Source organism: Ambystoma mexicanum, chromosome 5q (assembly GCF_040938575.1).
Source record: "Ambystoma mexicanum isolate Mex_15411 chromosome 5q, UKY_AmexF1_1, whole genome shotgun sequence".
Classification (NCBI taxonomy): Eukaryota; Metazoa; Chordata; class Amphibia; order Caudata; family Ambystomatidae; genus Ambystoma; species Ambystoma mexicanum.
In genome coordinates, this window is record NC_090933.1 from 210064448 (window position 1) to 210082523 (window position 18076).

At 47.7% G+C, this 18076-nt stretch overlaps 1 protein-coding gene across 2 annotated transcripts in view; it reads left to right on the forward strand.

The window, feature by feature from the left end:
* MBP (myelin basic protein) overlaps nt 1-18076 on the forward strand; it is a 979252-nt gene that overhangs the window by 924682 nt on the left and 36494 nt on the right. For both annotated transcript variants that reach the window (XM_069620722.1, XM_069620721.1), the window contains exon 4: nt 11236-11675. In XM_069620722.1, coding sequence (XP_069476823.1) covers nt 11236-11675 — 440 coding nt within the window. The remainder of the gene's footprint in view (nt 1-11235; nt 11676-18076) is intronic.

Here is an 18076-nt window from a genome sequence, read left to right on the forward strand (position 1 = left end):
GATAAATCGCTAAGCTTCGCATCTATTTTGAGTAATAGGCCTTTACGTCTTTCCGACGCGATGGCACAGTTTGCGTTTCCGAGAAGACAGACAGCTCTCTGAGCCCACCCTGCGAGGGCTTCTGGGTCAACTTCTTCCCCTGTGTCCTTTGCCCTTTCAGCGAGGTCCATAATCTTGGCGAGAGGTCCTGCCAAATCTAATACCTTTTCCTGACAGCTCTTCCAGTATCTATCGATGCCCTTGCGGGGTCCTTGCTCGTTTTTGACACAAAAATCAGCATTTTCGGGTCAAGTTCGGGGGCTTCCGCTACCTTCCCTGGCAGTTGTGGGCGCGGGCACTCCGCTCGTAGACGCTGCCTCACCTCTTTGTCTAGTGGTTTGCGTAGCCTTGCAGCCATATACTGAGTTACTCAGGGGGATGGTTGCCACTCGGTGGACCTTGGATTGTGGATGGTGTCTGGGTCGAACATATCATCCTTTGCTTCTAGGAGGTGCTTTTCCTTCTTTGCTCTCTTACCCCCACTGGGCTTAGCCCAGTCCTCCTCCTCGGCCTCCTCTTCCCCGAATGAGGCCTGATCCTCAGTTAGCTCCTCTTCCGAGCCAGGGTCCTCTCCGATGTTGTCATCCCCTGGAGCGGGGGTCGTGAGGTTCAGCACTGCCTGCCTTTGTAGATAAGCTTCTTTAAGTTTCGCGAAAGCGTCAGGCACCTCTGAGGCCATATCTGTCGCCTCTTCCAAAGAGCCCCGGGGGTCGTCAGAGGATTTCCTCTTGATGGCCAGCTTACTCCCCTTATGTCCCTCCTTCAAGGGCTCTGTGGGCGTGCGCTTATCGACTTTGGTGCTGATATTCGGCTGTGAAAGCATAGCTTCCAATGTCTCCAGCCTCTCCTGCAGGGATCTCACCCCTTCTGCCACTGCATCAGTAAGAGAGCTACCCAGCACTTGCTTAAAGCTGGCAGCGAGGTCATGGGACTGCTCCTCCTCACTCCATTCAAATTCAGACATCTTCTCTGTGCTGTGTGCCTAAAATACCTTGATCAGGTATCTCAAGCATGCCCACTGCTCTCTTATGATGTTATTTTTAATTATTATTATTTTCTTCTTTTTTTTTTTTTTAATATATCCACTGGCTGCACCTTCGTCTGTACTTTGCCTTCCGGCTCCTGTGAGGGACCTCGCACTCACTGCGTCAATCTACTGCTCCTCGGCAGTGTTAGGGTCTACAGACCTGTGTCCTCCTTGAGTTCGAGGGGCTGCTGAACTGCAGGGACAGTGCTTTAGCTAAGCACGACGCACGCGAGCATATGATCGCTGTAATCTTCTTAACGTTCGTTTTAAGATCACAATGTTTACTGCTCGACTCCTACGACCGCTTGTCAGCCGTGTGTAGAGGAGTCGCCGGCACTTTCTGTGACGGTAATACGCGACTCTTCGCGTTTTAACTCCGCCCACCCGCGGGTGGGGGCTACGAGCTTGATGCTGTGGGCTCGGCACGCTGCGGACCTCACGGGCGCCGCTCCTCCTCCCCAAGGGAGGGGGCCGCTGGCCGTGAGCGCAGCTGCGACTAGAGCTCTGCTGCTCGCGAGGCTGACTGAACCCCAAAGGTGTCGGGTCATACGACACGGGGCCGTCGACCTCACGGCCGAAATTATGTCTAATACTCGACTCTTTCCAAGAAAAAACTTTCTCCGAGATCCCACGACTATCGCTCGCGGCTTGCAAATACTAAAATATCTAAAATCAATGCGCGAACGCGCGCCTGTGATAAATACTAATAAGACCACATTACAGAAGTTTAAGTAATCTCTCTCACGTCCACACTAAAGTGCTTTCACTCTCAGCGCATTATTTCACTCTTTAAGCTAAAAACTCTCCCTCTCACTCAGTCACTTTGCACGGACATACGGAGAGGAAAGGAATAGTACTTATCTGCTTGAAGAGCAGTAAAAGAAGAGGAGTCGTCCAAGCACAGGAAGTGGGTTGTGACTGGTAGAAGGAGCATGGACTACAGAGACTCATGGGGGTTGTAGTTTTAAAAAAGAGAAGTTTTTTCTAACACTTTTCACAGTTGTTATATGTGTTTTGTTGAACTGCTGAAGAGTAGAATAAATGAAGATGAAGCATAATGCTCGCCTCCAGTCTTGTCATACAATATGTCACTTTGGCTGAATTAGTATATGAGGTAAGCTCATTCCAGAATGTGGAATTCCCTGTTCTGTTATTCCTTAAGCTTTGGCAGTTAAGCCTGAGTTGTTGGGTGTGTTGGGGGTCTTTGACTGGTGTCTTGATATAAGCCAATAAAACCTCCGTGAAACTTACATGGTTTGGTCTTTGGCTTAACAGAAATGTCCCTATTATAACCCACTAGGAAATGTATTTCATGAGAACTGAGGAAAAGTGTCTAGTACCCCCACATTCATGGGGCTACAGCATTAAGGGGAAGAAGCCCAGAGAACATCTCATTCAGGAAAGGTTGTCCCGTGATTCTGTACATGCCGAAACATTGCTGCTTGCTCAGGGCTCCACCTTGAAGTCCGAACGCAGAGGGAGAGCGTTCGTCAGGCACACTTAGCTGCGCAAGCCCATGGAGTTCTTCAGGAATGGATCCCATAGCAGGTGCCTGCGGTCCCCGTCGAATTTGGTTCATATCCGCCAAATGAACCAAGACTCGCCATAAAGATTCAGAAAAAACACCAACGGGGCTGCAGAAAAAGACCATGCAGTGGAGTAACTTTGCTGAAAATGTTGAGGGGGGACATGACATCTGAAGAAAAGGTGACCCAGCCAAATGAATGGGGACAAAATGGTGTGCCATGAAATTTGGGGGGGACAAACACCCTTGCCCCCCCTAAATCACGCCCATGAGACCATGTTACTAAAGTGATGAGTCTTTAATGTGCACGGTGAGTTTTTCTTCAGCTTGCAATGGCTTTAATGCGCCCTACTTGTGTAAACAGTTACAGGGCTACGACCTCCTGTGACCTCCGTAGGTCACAGCTTCCTCGGCAGCCGCCCCGACCCACGCTCTCCTGGAGGCCTTGCAGGACCCAGACACCGCTAAACCGTGAATAGGAGGCTGCTGCGTCCCTAAAAGCACCCCCCCACCTCTCCCAAACCTGGCATTTGGCCCATGAAAATCCATTCACATGTCTGCACATTAGAAAGGGCAGCTCCTTGTCGGCTAGAAATGCCAGGAAATCCTCTATAACATGTGGGCGATGAGAGAAGCTGGGTGCTTTGGCATCGGAAGCCCCCACCCTTTTTCCCACCCAGAAATCTACATCTTCTCTCAATGGACTCATAACATCTCCCCTTGCCCCCTTTTTAAAAACCTTTATTTCCACCATGTCATGGACAAAAAAAAGGGTTTTATTTTCCCTTTTCTTCACGTTTTCTTTTCATTATGCACAAGCGCAATTGGCAAGTTGCGTTTACTTAAGACTTCAGATGAAGTTGCAGAACCAAGAGGGGAAGGTTCAGTCTTGCGGCTGCCTTCGCATCCCGATTCTTGTACACTTCCGTTCTGAATCGGAATTCTAAAGCTACAACCATATTCCCGTTGCTCAAGGCGTTGCCACAAGGATTCATTTATATGTCAGATTTATTTTTTGTTTTTTTTGTTTTTGATTTGCAGAGCTATGACGAGATATGGCCAAATTGCTCAAATCTCTGATTCTCCGCGTAATTTAAGTGCGTGACGTTCTCTTACTTCATTTTCTCTGGCAAAACTGTTCGTCCACAGAAGTGATTGAGTTTATAGTGTACACTTGTAAAAAAAAAGCCTCAATCGCAGTGTAAGAGACCATACATGTGGCACCATGTATATTGATGACCAATCATATGCACTTCATGAAGTTGTTGCTGACAGCTGATATTTCCATATTTTATTTAAAATTGTAAGTCTTACAACTTGAGTGTCACAAAATGACATAACTTTTTTTGTCTGTGTGCTTTGAACATTTAACTGTTAGCAATGGAAATAGTGTTTGTTTCTAGGTGCTCTTTGAGGAATTACTAATTCCAGTGTCAGCTCCTCACACTGTCCCAGTGAACGGAGGATGGCACAGGGGCACGCGCTGGTCTTGGAAGCAAGACGACGGAGAGCAACAGAGGTTCAAATCCCGGATCCGCGCGTAGAAACCGAACTCGAATCGGTATTAAGTGCGTTATAAAAAAAAAAACAATAAACAAACCACCACCAGGTTCTCACATTACCCATCAGTGCAGGTGCCACACGCTGTCCACCACTAACAGCCCCTCACACCATATATCAGCGCACCAATGGCAGCTCCTCACGCTCCCCCCCCCCCAGACTCCCACCCTGCCTCACCCTGCAGGTCCTCACACTGTCTGGCGCTCAAGCAACTTACTGCACCTATACGGGTGCTCAACCCACTGTGCTATCTTATGCAAAAGATCATTGGAGGTCTAATACAACCACTGTCACCAGAGAGACCATGGCCTGAAAACACATTGCTTTAAACACTTTATTCCAAAATCTCCTGTGTAGAACGCCCCCACTTCTGAACTGCACCCTTCCTTCACCCAAACCCTTTTTCACTTGCCTCACAACTTTCCTTCGGCTATCACACCCCCAACATTTTAAACAAAATGGCTCCCCTGAGCGTGCAGCCGTAACCAAGTGCACTTAATGAAAACTATGCACCTCTACACTTTCAAGCCTTTTTTTGCAATCAGCTGCAAGTGTCACCCTAAACAAGATCCTGTTATGGAGGTAGTAGCTGAGCAAGCAGCTGGCAATGGGTCAACTGGCCCAAGGCCATCAGAAGCCCCATCAAACAGTCCGGGCCTTTTAGCCAACATCATTGGAGAAACCAGTGTTTTGACAATGATCCTAAGGGCCCCCGATTCATGTCATTTTTTGCACAGTGTAAACAGTGTAAAGTGACTTTGCACTGCCGACACAAACCCTGATTAATGGAAATGTGCAAAGTGTGTTCCTGCAGTGCAAAGTCTGTGCGAAGTCACTTTGCACTGCAAAAATGACTTTACACTGCAAAAATACACTTTGCACAGTTCCATGAATCAGGGTTTGTGTCGGCAGTGCAAAGTTATTTTTCAGTAGTGCAAAGTCACTCTGCACCATGAAAACAATTCCATGAATCGGGCCCATAGTCCTTATTTCACAGACAAAAATTCTGCTTTTGCGCACAATTTCGCTATTTGCACAATGGTTGGATGGTAGACTAGGGGACCGATTCCTGGATTTTTTTGCATGGTGCAAAGTGAATTTGCACTGCTAAAAGGTGACTTTGCACTGCTGACACATACCCTGATTCATGGAGCTGTGCAAAGTGCATTTTGAAAATTCTCCTTGTACATTGCTGCTTCTTGCACCCTAAAACCATGCTCACTGAATCATGTAGCAGCAAAGGATTCCCTTTTCATCCCCCACTGCCCCCCCCTCCCCGCGCCGGTATGAAAATGTCGGCCTTGCCTAGCTGTACATGCAAGTGGCCAGTATTAAACCTTTCATCCCACCAAGGGCCCGATTCATGGGACTTTTAATGCAGAGCAAAGTTATTTTGCACTGCCAACAAACGCCCTGCTTCACAGAGCGGTGCAAAGTGTAAATTAAGTGCAACGTCTCTTTGCACTGCCAACAAACGCCCTGCTTCACAGAGCGGTGCAAAGTGTAAATTAAGTGCAAAGTCTCTTTGCACTGCCAACAAACGCCCTGTGATTCACAGAGCGGTGCAAAGTGTAAATTAAGTGCAACGTCTCTTTGCACTGCCAACAAACGCCCTGCTTCACCTAGCGGTGCAAAGTGTAAATTAAGTGCAACGTCTCTTTGCACTGCCAACAAACGCCCTGTGATTCACAGAGCGGTGCAAAGTGTAAATTAAGTGAAAAGTCACTTTGCACTGCAAAAATTCACTGCACTGCTCTGTGAATCAGGGCGTTTTTTGGCAGTGCAAAGTCACTTTGCACTGCACTAAAAGTTCCATGAATCGGGCCCTTCTCCTGTGATACTGAAGTCATATGTTTGTGTAGGGTGATCCCTTATAAGGCAATAGAAGGCCTTCGACTTGGCGGGAGGGTAAAAATGAGGCTCCATAAAAGGAGAGGTTGTGAGGTAGAAGTGTTTGGGCAATTATTTATAGCAGCGTTCCCTAAAAGAAACGGTACTGTGTACCCCGCTGCTGATACGCCGCAGAAAAGTTGCCTGTGTGGCACAAATATCCTCCCTTCGGCTCCAAAAATAGCTACATTCTGTGGCACAAAGGCCAACTTGTTGTAAAAATATCAGTATGCAGATGCCCCAGTGTTTCGCCACGGCATCTAACTCCGGATAAGAAGGGCACTGTGTGGTTTCTTGGATTGGCCTGACACGGTGCCTCTGGGGTTATGGCCGGGCAGGGCACTACAATGCCCGCCATTGCTTGGCACGTGCATGCATTAGGCATCTCTTGCCTCCCACCTCTAACATGGGCGGCCCTGGTTCAGCCGGGAATGGGTGTTCCGTTGCTTGATGCTACGGCTCTGGGAGGGTTCCATGTGTTAATATCCCCGCAAAAATTTCACGATACAAAAATATCGCCATATTTTTGCAGCGATATTGAGGCATGGACCCTGCGGGGGACACCCCCGCATTATTTTTTATGTGCGGGGAACACCCCCGCTCCCACAAATTATCCCCCCAAAAATATAGCCTATGGCGTTCCAGTAGACCATATATACAGCGATATTTTGGGTGGGGATAATATGCAGGGATACCTCTGGGAGCCAACTTGTAAGGCTGTCCATGCCTGTGCAGCTGCTACAATCTAAGGTGCAAGCAAGGGCGAGTGCTGTCAGCAGCATTTATTGTGCCTGCTGGCTGTCGCTGCTGGGCTTCAAGTGCACCTGTGAATAACAGTCACGTGGCCATTATTGTTTGTGTGGGAACTCCTTCAAGCCTGGTGGCAGCGTTACATGATTGCTTGCTTCAGCATTGAGCTGAGGAAGGGCTGTCCAGATTGTGCTTTTTGCTCCCAATGGCCACTCCCCTTGGGCAGTTTTTAGCGCAAGCATTGCTCCCATTAGCCACTTTCTGGCATCCCCGTTCTACTACGGAGGGGTAAGACACAGGGGCTCGATTCATTGAACGTTTAGCGCTGTGCACAGTGACTTTGCACTGCCAACAAACACCCTGATTTGCAAAGTGTATTTTTGCAGTGCAAAGTGGCTTTGCACTTAATTTACACTTTGCACCGCTCTGTGAACCAGGGTGTGTGTTGGCAGTGCAAAGTGACTTTGCACCGCTCTAAAAGTTCCATGAATCGGGCCCATGGGCTGCATGCTGTCGCTATGGGCCGGTGGAAATGGATGTGGGCATGCATGGTGGAGAAATTAACTTGATGCCCCCACCGCCAAGTGCACTTTAAACCCCAGCATGCGTTGTTGTTGGAAATAGCTTTTGCAGAGGTCCATCCTATAACTGGTTATTTATAACGCGCTTAATACCCAGAGGTTTACTAAACACGGACCCGGGGATCCAACCTGTGTTATTCCAAGGTGAGCAAGTTGCCCCTGAGCTATCCTCCCGAGCCTACCGAATATATGTTGACCCCAGCAGCTGACATCGGAAGCATGCCCCACCCCCCCCCAAATACACCGCCATACAGCTACGTGCCATGTGCATTTGTATAGCAACAACCGAAGCCTTGGTGGGGCTTCTTATATCTGTTAGTTTTATCGTGATGGGGAACAGTGAAGACATGAGTGTTTTCTGAGATTCATACAGTAGGTCGGGGGAGCGGGGGTCTTCTGGGATGTTTGCCCAATGGGCCAGGAACATATTACCCCAACATCCCACTTGTTTTATTGCAGCATTCAATTAACGTTTAACGTGCTGTGGGAACATGTCCAGAAACAGTTAGGACGGTGCACTCGCCCTATTTTACACTCGGCGCCTAGAAAGACTGAGCGCACGCGAGCACCCCCGGGGTGAAGCTAGTGGTTGCCTTCACCCGCACGAGCGAGCAAATCGCACTGTGCTCAATGAGGAGCATTTTTTCTTCTAGCTGCTAATGAAAGCTAATGGATCCGAGATGCACTCTGAGGTGTGCCTTTTTGCCTGAGCAATTAAATCAGGCAAGAAAGAGCCTGTCCTTGAGGTGATTAAGTGGGGCGGGCCTCGGCCACGCTCCGTGCCCGGTGCTTCGGTTTGCGGTAACCATTAATTATGGTTGAACATAAGTAGCCAAGGTTTGCTCAGGAAAGCACAGGTTACTAGGCCGCCTTGTTCTTTTTCTGACCACAATTTTAATTGTTTTTCACTGAAGGGCGGGCGGCGTCCGAACCCCCAAGTGTGCTGGATATAGATGCGCCTGGTCGGTTGAGTAACGTGCTCGGCTTGGCTCTGTCCCCAATCAATTAGCAACATTCGTTTCTTGAATGTAGGTCCTTTCTGACCCTCGCTGAAATTCTGGCATTGAGAAATGTACTTATTGTTTCTAATCCACAATTCATTGGGTGGCCCCCATGCCTGATCTTAGGTGCAGGGAGGCTCTGCCATGAAGTGCTCGAGCCAATAGGGTGCCCCCTTCGACCCTTGCCAATGATTCGTTCAAAAGGTTTATATGCACATTAATATGATTAAGTGACAGGTGTGCTTTGTTGTGGGAGCACAACGGCCTGGAAAGTGAAGACGCTTTAACGCTTCACCGATCGATGTAAAAATGTGATACGATTCCTCGATAATCTTCAAGCGTAGCAAATCAAAAAATTCACGTTGATCATTTGAGAAAATTTGGAAACATGACAACACATACATTCCCAATTAAGACGAGGAAGAATGGTCATAATATTCTGCTGTTTGTGATAGTCTGCTTTGTATACATACACATGTCACACATTGGATTGGTGGTCTCGTGGATAAGGCCACCAACCAAAGGTTTTGGATTTCAGGGGTGACGAAACAAAGATGAGCAAAGGGCAAGGCCAATTTCCCACCTTGGTTAACCCTTGAGTAAGAAAGGTTATAAGGCATCTCCAACCAGAGCCTTCTGCATCTCATTCAGGCTTTCAACCCCAGCACTATATGGAGTTGAGGCTCCTCAATGTCGTGGTAATACCCTGGCACCTGTTGACAAGGGGACCACTTCCCTGCTGGTGCTGTTGGATTGCTCTGCAGCTTTCGACACGGTTCACTTCCAGGTTTTGATTAGTTGGCTATTAAAGGTCATGAGCAGTGGTCGAAGTGTACAAAAAGAAGTAGTGGAACTATGATCCCTACTGGCCTGCAGCGCTCCCCACAAACCCCATGACCACGCACACTCCAACGCACAATACAAACCCCAAAAAATGTGCTCCCACTGTTTAGGGCAACGCTCAGTGCAGTGCACTGAAAGTCAAAGTTTTAACTTCTTCCTACACATTTGTTTTAAAACGCAACCGTTCCAGAACGATTTCTTTTTAAAATAAAAGTATAGGAACAGTAAAACTTAATTAAAAGAAGTAGAGGAGCACCGCTCCCGACCGCTCCCGCCCACTGGTCATGAGAGGTAGTTGGGATGTCCTGTGCTGCTTTGCTTCAACCTTTGAGGCTTGCTCTTCTGCAGAGGGTGTGAATAGCAATCTTTCCTCTTTGAAGGTAAATGTGTGCGGAGCCCAAGCCCAGTTTTGACCCCTCAAACTTTGCTTTAAAGCTGTGGCGCAGTGGATGGGGGCAAACAAGCTTAGGCTCATTGTGGTGAAGACTGGGAGCATCACATTTAGGATCACTGATGCACTGTGCCCCACCTCCTGGCCCCGCCCGGGAGCAGATCTCCCGTCTTTTTCTCCGCTCTTGGTTGAGCCTAACGACTGAACCGAACGATTCCATTCCTTCCAGAACCTTCATGGCCCCCCACTACATCCTCACTCTTGTGCCTCCCACTTGCTTATGGAATCCCCACCCGCAGGGCAACGTCATCACCAATTTATTGTATACTTTTCTAGTTTTCCCTCTGTATTAAATCTTAGATGTTTCACTGCCATTTTGTACTCTTAATCTTTGAGGCTTTCAACCAGAATATGTTCTCCGTTTTACGCTCTTCCTGTTGTCCTCCATACTTCTCTAACAGCAGCGTCACAACTTAAATCTATTTTTTGAAACCTTTAACCTCCTTTTCATGCTTTGGGTTAGTCTCGTAATTATACTTCTTTGCAAATAAATCAAACCAGGATTGATTGTGTAACTGCGTCATTATTTTATGAATCACTTCTAGGTGTACATGTCCGATTGTAAAGGAAGACTGCACAAAGTATTTAGGCCAGACAAGTCACAAGGTCCGGTGCACACCAGCGTAACTGCCTGCATTTAGGTGTGGGGGTGATTCAGGGGGGGTATACAGATTGCAGAGTGATCAGAGGCCCACACTCTGCACAGCTTCAAATGGGTTTACGTGCAAAACACAAAATGGCGCTTTGATAAAGGTCCTCTGCATTCTTTGGTATTCAGTTTTACTTTTAAGTGGGCGTGGCTGCTATACTGTTGCAGGTTTTGGTGCCTGCCGTGCACCCTAATGCCAGCACGGTAGTGTAGCGGTCTTTGTCTTCAAGATGCCTACCATACCTTGCAACTGCCTACCCCCCCGCCACGCTCAAAAGAAATCCCTGGGTGCAAGAGAGATCTTCCTGCAGCGTAGATTAAACTGGGAGTATCTGGGGTGCACGAATGAAAGGGCTGCAAGGAAAACTAGGTTGAAGCTGGCACGACCAATTCATGCACAACAAACAGGTACAAATCTAGTTTGCAAAAATATCAGCATCGAAGGGTCAAGTCCTAAAAAAAAAAAAAATGGGGGGGACTCCTTACCAAACCAATTGAATGTGGTGTCACCAGAAAATAGCATATCAAGGGGCCCTCTGAAAAAAAGTGGAGGGGACTCCGTCCACCCGCGTGCACCCTCGACTTGAGCCCTGAAAGTAGTTTGGGTTGCATTGTCAGCCACTTCCAATGTTATGGTTTTATTTGTTATTTCCATGTTTTCTGTTTGCTTATACATGCAGCATGTAATGAGGTTTCATGAGCTAAAATGGGTTACGCTGGCCCACGCAGGCCTTATGTACCCCAAAATAGCATGAGTGAATGCAAATTCCAAAAGGCATTTGGAGAAGAGATTGCAGTTCTGGTGTACTGTGAGCCTTGCATGAAGTGGCCGTCTCATGGCCCCTGAAAGAAAGTAGCATTGTTGGTCTGCTCCGCTCTTCACAGACAGCCATTCATATCTCACTCTTGTTGTTTGCAGGAGAAGCAGATGTGAACCAGAACAATGGGACCTCCTCGAAGAGCACAGCGGTGACAGACTCCACGGGCGCAGCCGAGCCGGAGAAGGCCTGGACGGGGGCCAACCCAGCTGACTCGGCCGTCCGCCCCCACTTGGTCCGCCTCTTTTCCCGAGATGCACCGGGCAGGGAGGACAACACCTTCAAAGACCGGCCATCGGAGTCAGACGAGCTCCAAACCATCCAAGAGGACAGTTCAGCCAGTTCCGAGGAATCTGACACGATGGCATCCCAGAAGCACTCCACCCGTGGGCAAGGATCAAAAATGGCAACCGCCAGCACGTCGCACCACTCCCGGTACAGCTACGACGCCCACGGCAGGCACAGAGACTCTGGTCTACTCGACTCACTGGGCAAATTCTTTGGAGGTGAAAAGCAAGGTGTCAGGAAGGGATCGGGAAAGGTGAGCGCTGAGGACTAGAGAACCACTCGTCAACTACTAACTCAAAAGTAAAGACTAACTAGAAGAGGTAAACCAAGGAACTGACGGGAGGGAGGCAGGAGGGAGTCACCAGAAAGCAAGGGTGCGCCTAGCCAGCATACAGGGGCCCACCCGATGCTTGGCAACGATGCATAATCGTGCCGTCACTGATTAATCGTCAACTCTTTTTAGATGTTCATCAAAGCAGGAGTATTGTGAATGTGGGTGCAGCTCGGGGAACGTTTGGGGGGAGTGGAACATTGGCCGCTAATGATGATGTCCTAGTGCTGTGTCAATTAACCGAGTAGCTCCAGGCTATAGTGTGTAATGTAGTCATCTCAGTGTGTCTTGCGACAGCCTGCCGCTGGTTCTGCCTTGCTCCATTCTGGGCAACACGTTGTGCTAGTGGCACCTGTACCTTTTAATTGTGCGTGGAAGGATCTCCATGTTGGCCATGCCTATCCAACAGAACCAATGCCCATCTTTTTGAATTCGAAACTATTGCCTGACTGTAAACCGCTCTGCCATTAACCGCAGGACATGCTGTATGTGCTTTTTATAACCTCTTAAAATGCAAGTGTGTTTTTTTGTAGTACTCTTCTTGGGACCTAAATGTATTCTTTAGGAGCTGTGCGCTCACCTCGCTTGATTGATGAGGCTGGTGTACTGTGGCTTTCATACTGGCAGGTAACCCCTAATGTATTTAATTAGAAGAGCATTCAGAAGAACTGCCCCCTGCACTGTGGAACTCTAATAGTATGCAATACACATCCACTCCTGACCTGGACCCGCTGCATCTTCTCTACGCCGCCTGGGTTTTACTCATGGTGAATTGGCTCATGCTTCCGTCAAAGCGGTGCCGCTGTTTGTCAGTGGTGATCACAGAGAGAAGCTTGGGCAAACGCTATTATCTGGCATCCCCATACTGCATGGCAGTTCATTTTAAAGATGCTGCCCCAACCTGCATGGGTTGAACACTACTGCTAATTTGAGGAAGGGTGGGCACGACGTGATATAAAATGGCTTCCTATTGCCGGGCAGCCAGGATTGCCATTTCTTTTTATTCAAAGCGGGAGAAGCCGTAGGCCAATAGTTTAATCTTGCAGGGATAGTAACCGTGGGACAGTAAGTGCTGTCACTTAATGTCACTTAAAGAGTGTACCATAACTTCTCGGCGTCATTTCTCGACCTTTCTCACCATACGCTCGCAGCAAGCCTCCCTCCAACTTCTAATGTTGCTTCTATAGGACAGTACTCCAATCCTGTAAAGACAAACGGGTACTGTGGGACTGCTGGTACTAGCATCTCCTACTTTTCTAACTCCAAGAACTGGAGGTTGCAAAGACAATGCATTCTGCCACAAGGCACATGTGAGAGAACAGCTGTCACTAGGGTTCCTCTGTGGCCCACTCCAATGTCTGCCCCGAACCACTAAGGGCTTTTGATTGGATTGGACGAGTTCCAAATGTTGCTGTGCTCAGCAGCAATCGAGTGTTCCTACCCTGTGCCAAATGCCTTTGCCTAAGAGCTTTTGCAGATAACGGAACTGGAATCGGGGAGAATAATTGGTTTCCTCAGGATTTCAAAATGTGGCCAAGTCGGGATTCGAACTCGGGTCACTTCATATCTAAGCCGCATCCCGCCCTAATGGCTCGCATCTGCATTGACGACATGCTTGGCGAGATGCCTCCACTCCATTTACCAACATGTAGCTTTGGTGCAACCTTCACGATCCATGTAGGTGCGTAGCCCTAGCAACGTTTGCGCGGCATGGCCCCCGGAAATGACAATCATTCCCAATTTTCTAGAGTACGTCAAGTCCACGCTCCTTCCTCTCCGACATTAAGCTAGTTCCATGGTTCGAGATTGTAGAGTAGCAGAATAGCGCCCTATCTACCTGAATATAAATCATGATTGTCTACTATATATGCTTCATGTATGTATCCCTTTTTATGTTTTACTTGTGGCCTAGGCAGCATTGCTTTAGCCCGTAGGACATGCTTTGAGAAGTGAACATTTTGGGGGGCAAATTGGGGATATATGGTGGCAAGCTCATCTACTGTCATTTGTGGAGGTGGCACGGGCAACAAAATGCACACCCTTGGCTCAAGAGGGTAAAGTGTACAAGTATTAGTGTATGATTAAGAAAGCAGCCAAGCATTCTATGTTACCTTACGAGCAACTAACTTTTCTATAGGTTTAGTGGTTGCTGTGGGGTGAGATTTGTGGGAGTAGATTGGTGTACCCCTCTTAGCCGGTACGTGAAACTGAATAGTGTTCTGTAGTTTTTAGCCTACTTGCGTGGGTTGCAAGTTGCTGTTAACGTTCTTGTGTCTGAAATCCATCCCTGGAGCGCAAGATGGGTGAGGAAAGAATTGCGCAAAAGTAATTGAGAAACATAGATGTACATGAAATTGCGTATGGGCCTTCTCCCGCTTGCTTCTCGAAGAAATTAATGGAATTCAGGTAGCCACCCTGATTGTCCACATTGTTTAGATACTGTGGACAGTGTTGTCCACTTTATTTTCTTCTGTTATAAATATCTGGACCTTAGATGAACGTTTTTGGTCATCCTTTTCAAACAAAATTCCTTAAGCAGGGTGATCGACTCCCTCCACCTGTGCTTGGCAGTTGAGAGCCCACCTGCCATCCCCTTGTCTGAGTCACAAATGTTACAGGCATGGAGGAGTTCAAGGATTGTGGCACTTTGGGTGCAGTTGTGCATTTGTTTTATGGTGGCAGTAGCTGATGTGTTTAGATGAGCCCTATGTTGGTGGTTGTGTGCTAATGCTTAAAGATTTTCACTTTGACTCACAGCGCAGTGTTCGTGGATATTCACATCATGCTTATTGGTGTTTTTTGTGGTCAAAGGGCGGGGGGTTTCTGGAAATGCTTTGCTTTTGGGGGTGAATATGATGATTTTGATTCATTTCGTGTTTTTGCTGCGTTGTTTTTACCCATTTCCATTCTGATCAATTGCAGATCATTCTGTTTTGACCTACTTCTCTTTGTTTGTGGTTTGTCTTGTATATTATTACATGTGAATTTTATGGTCTTTAGCGGCCGAAATGAACTATAATGATGAAAACATAGATGCTTTCAAAGGGCTGCTTTGTCAGGGTCTCTTGAGGTCGAATACTTGGGTCTTTATTGAAAAGCATTCTTTGATCAAGTGATTTGAATGCGTTTTGTGCTGTTCCCAAAACATTTCCAATCCTCGCAATTGAACTTTGGCCAGGGAAAATCTTTTGTTTAAATATGGCCAAAATGCGCCATTTGAAAAATTGTTCACTAAGTCTGTGTTTGACGAGCCTGATACCTGTCAATGTCAGGTCTTCCAATTCTGGAATGCAATCCCGATGCCTTTGCCACTTCCAGTGGGAATTTCAAATTTAACGAAAGAGATCAATGGCGATGGTACGCCGCGATCAACACAAATATCCAGGCTGGTTTCTGGTTTTATAAGAATTGTCAAGGTTTTAAAGCCAAGATTGACTGAATCATGTTCCCTGATTCCCGGCACTATACAACTAGCTGTGGCCTACTTATTCCAAAAATGAAGAAAAACTAAGCTACCAGTGCATGCCACCTGCAGCACGCTGTGCCAGCTAATCCACCTTCTCAAACATGGGCATGCCTACTGCCTTTCCTGGAGATAGGGAGGTGACCGGGCCTCTGAGCCCTGCCCTGTTCTGTGCCCTGCCTTAGATGGGTCAGTGTGTGATGCTGAAAGATACACTCGGAAGCCACCGGATCTGAGCAACATTCTATGGCCTGGGTTATCATAAAGGGAAGCAGCCATACTTTGCTCGGCCGGTGTCCTGTCCTCCATGTTCACAGAAAGCCAGGGAACCCACTGATTCTGGGATCACTGTTTTGGGCGATTGGGGCATCAACGTATGTGCTGCGACTTACATGGCAGATGGGAATGGTCTATCATAGGGGACGGCCACCTGCGGCCCTGCAGATGTCTTGAACAGCAACTCCCACGATCCCTCAGCATGGACTATGCTGCTTAGGGCTGATGGGACCTGCCTAAAAGTCCTCTGGTTGCGTGGTCTAGCTACAACCATTTCAGTGGTACTCGTCATGCAGGCGTGGATCACAAGGAGAGCTTGCTGAGGTGTGCAAGGGAGACATTGCCCTGCTAAAGAAGCTTGCATCATCCTTTTTCTCACCCCTCTGTGGAACTGTGCGGTGGCTTGCACCAAGTGCGATCCAGTGTGACAGATTCCGTGTTCACCCTGTTCCTGAAAGCATAATGCGGCCTTGTAAACAGCCCACTCTAGCCCGCAGTGGAATGCAGCACCAACACTTGGCCTTTGTAGGGCACGTGGGCAGACATTCAGTAGATGTGGCTATTGTTGGAAATTCCAAGGGGAGGCACATTTACATTGCCTGCCCTCCTTGTGCACTGTACTAGTGAGAACACCCACTTTTTTTCCAGAAGGAAAGTGAATGGCTGCATTGTCTGGTTCCTAGAGGGGCGTCTGTGCACGATTATGGTGGCTCTGTTCAGACTAGGTGGCCATTGGGGGTCAGAGGCTGGCTCGTCATCACCAGCTAGACAAAAATCCACACTCTGCCATTTGACACAAATGGTGTCCACTGATTTCTCTGGGTGGGGCCTAGATCCTTGGAACATCTCTGGCCCCATGATAAAGCCGTGGCAGGTCTTAATTTCCCCATTTCCTTCTCTGACGAAGGAGAGGGTAATTTCATTGGGTTGGTAATCACCATGGTATTATAACCAGCTAGATGTCATTTACTTTGGGTTGGTTACCACCTTGGCATAATCGTGGCTATTTGTTATGTTACTGGGATTTATACTGTGCATCGCTGCTATTTGCATGATCGCTAAATGCTCTACGAGTGTGCTTACTCACAATAAAGGACCACTACAGATAGGCCTGAATCATGACCACACGCGGAATGTTGGCTCCTAAGAGGACTAGGGGTTTTGAGCGTAGTACACAGAGGACTAGGGGTTTTGAGCATTGCACAGCGCTTTATAGATGTGTCTGTTGAAGAACGTTTCAAATCTCTTCGAGGTTGTAAAATCTTGGCCATCATACGTAGGCCGCCTTAGCCAAAGTACCGTTTTCGTGTCCCCTCCAATGAAATGTCAGATCTGGCGGTGGTAGGTCCAACATGATACGCCTCTGCCGGTCGAGCCCTTTGCGGCCACCTAGAATTGTCTCCAGGTAGACCCACACCTGGAGGAACTAGGCACTCCATTAAACCAATGACTCTTGATGGCGTTCGGAGAAGAGGATGCTTCTTGCATTGACCAGGCGATGGCGTGTAGAAAAGAGCACCTTTAATGCCTCTGGTATTAGGGAAGTGGCAATCCGTATTCTCTTCTAAACGGTGACCTTCTTCAGATGCAATGAAAGGTCATGGTCACTCTGACCAGAATGATTCAGGGAGCAGGATCTACAGGGCTGAAACCCACCCTCTCAAGCTTGTAAACCTTTGGAGAAAAAAAATAAAACTTCTTGTATCTTTGTTATTTTCAATCATAGCAACGTGAACAGGAAATTTGCCTCATTAATGACAACAAGGCCCCATGTGAGGGTTAATGTAGCTCAATCCGTGCAGGTGTGGACTTCATGTCCTAGCTTTGGGCGCTGGCATTTTCCAACCGGTCCTTATTGAGCTGCATGAGCCCCAATGGAGGGACTTACTTGGAGTAGGCAATGAACAGTGGCGTCTTTTATCATGATAACAGAACTACTGTTTTGAAGGAGTGCGCCAGCAACCACATGGTGATGGCAACACAGTGCTGGCCACGGGAATCGCGCTCCTGACAGGACTGCAGAGGACTTGCTACTGCAACCAAAAGTAAACCCTGGGCTTGAAAAGCATGTGCGCCGCAATGCATTCCTTGGCGTGTGTCGCTCTCTGGAAAGTTCTATTGCTTTTGGGGAACATGATGATCAGATTGTAAAGGACACAGTACATTGGGCACATTTCAGCAGGCTATGTACATTTTCAGCAACATTTAGTAAAGCTGCACCACTTTATTAAATGGTCAAACCATCTCGTTTTTTTCTTTTTTTTTTATAAAGTAAAAAGAGAAATTCAGCTTCGTACTGGCAACTGCTGTCTGTGCCGCCGGTCTTTTCTAGTGTCTACAAATATTTTTCAAATACTGGAACGGTGCATACATGTTAAATCTTAACATTTTAATTTCCCTCTCCCCGTTTCTTTTTCTTAACCATGACTGACCGTTTTTGAAACTGCCTTTGATTTGAATGTCATGGCCCCAACCGTTTACTGTGTCCTAGATTAATTTCCGGTCCACTTCATTTAGCTGCACACTGCCGTCGTCTATTGTGAAAGCAAGTGTCTTCGTGTATTATTGCTTGCCTTTTGGTAGC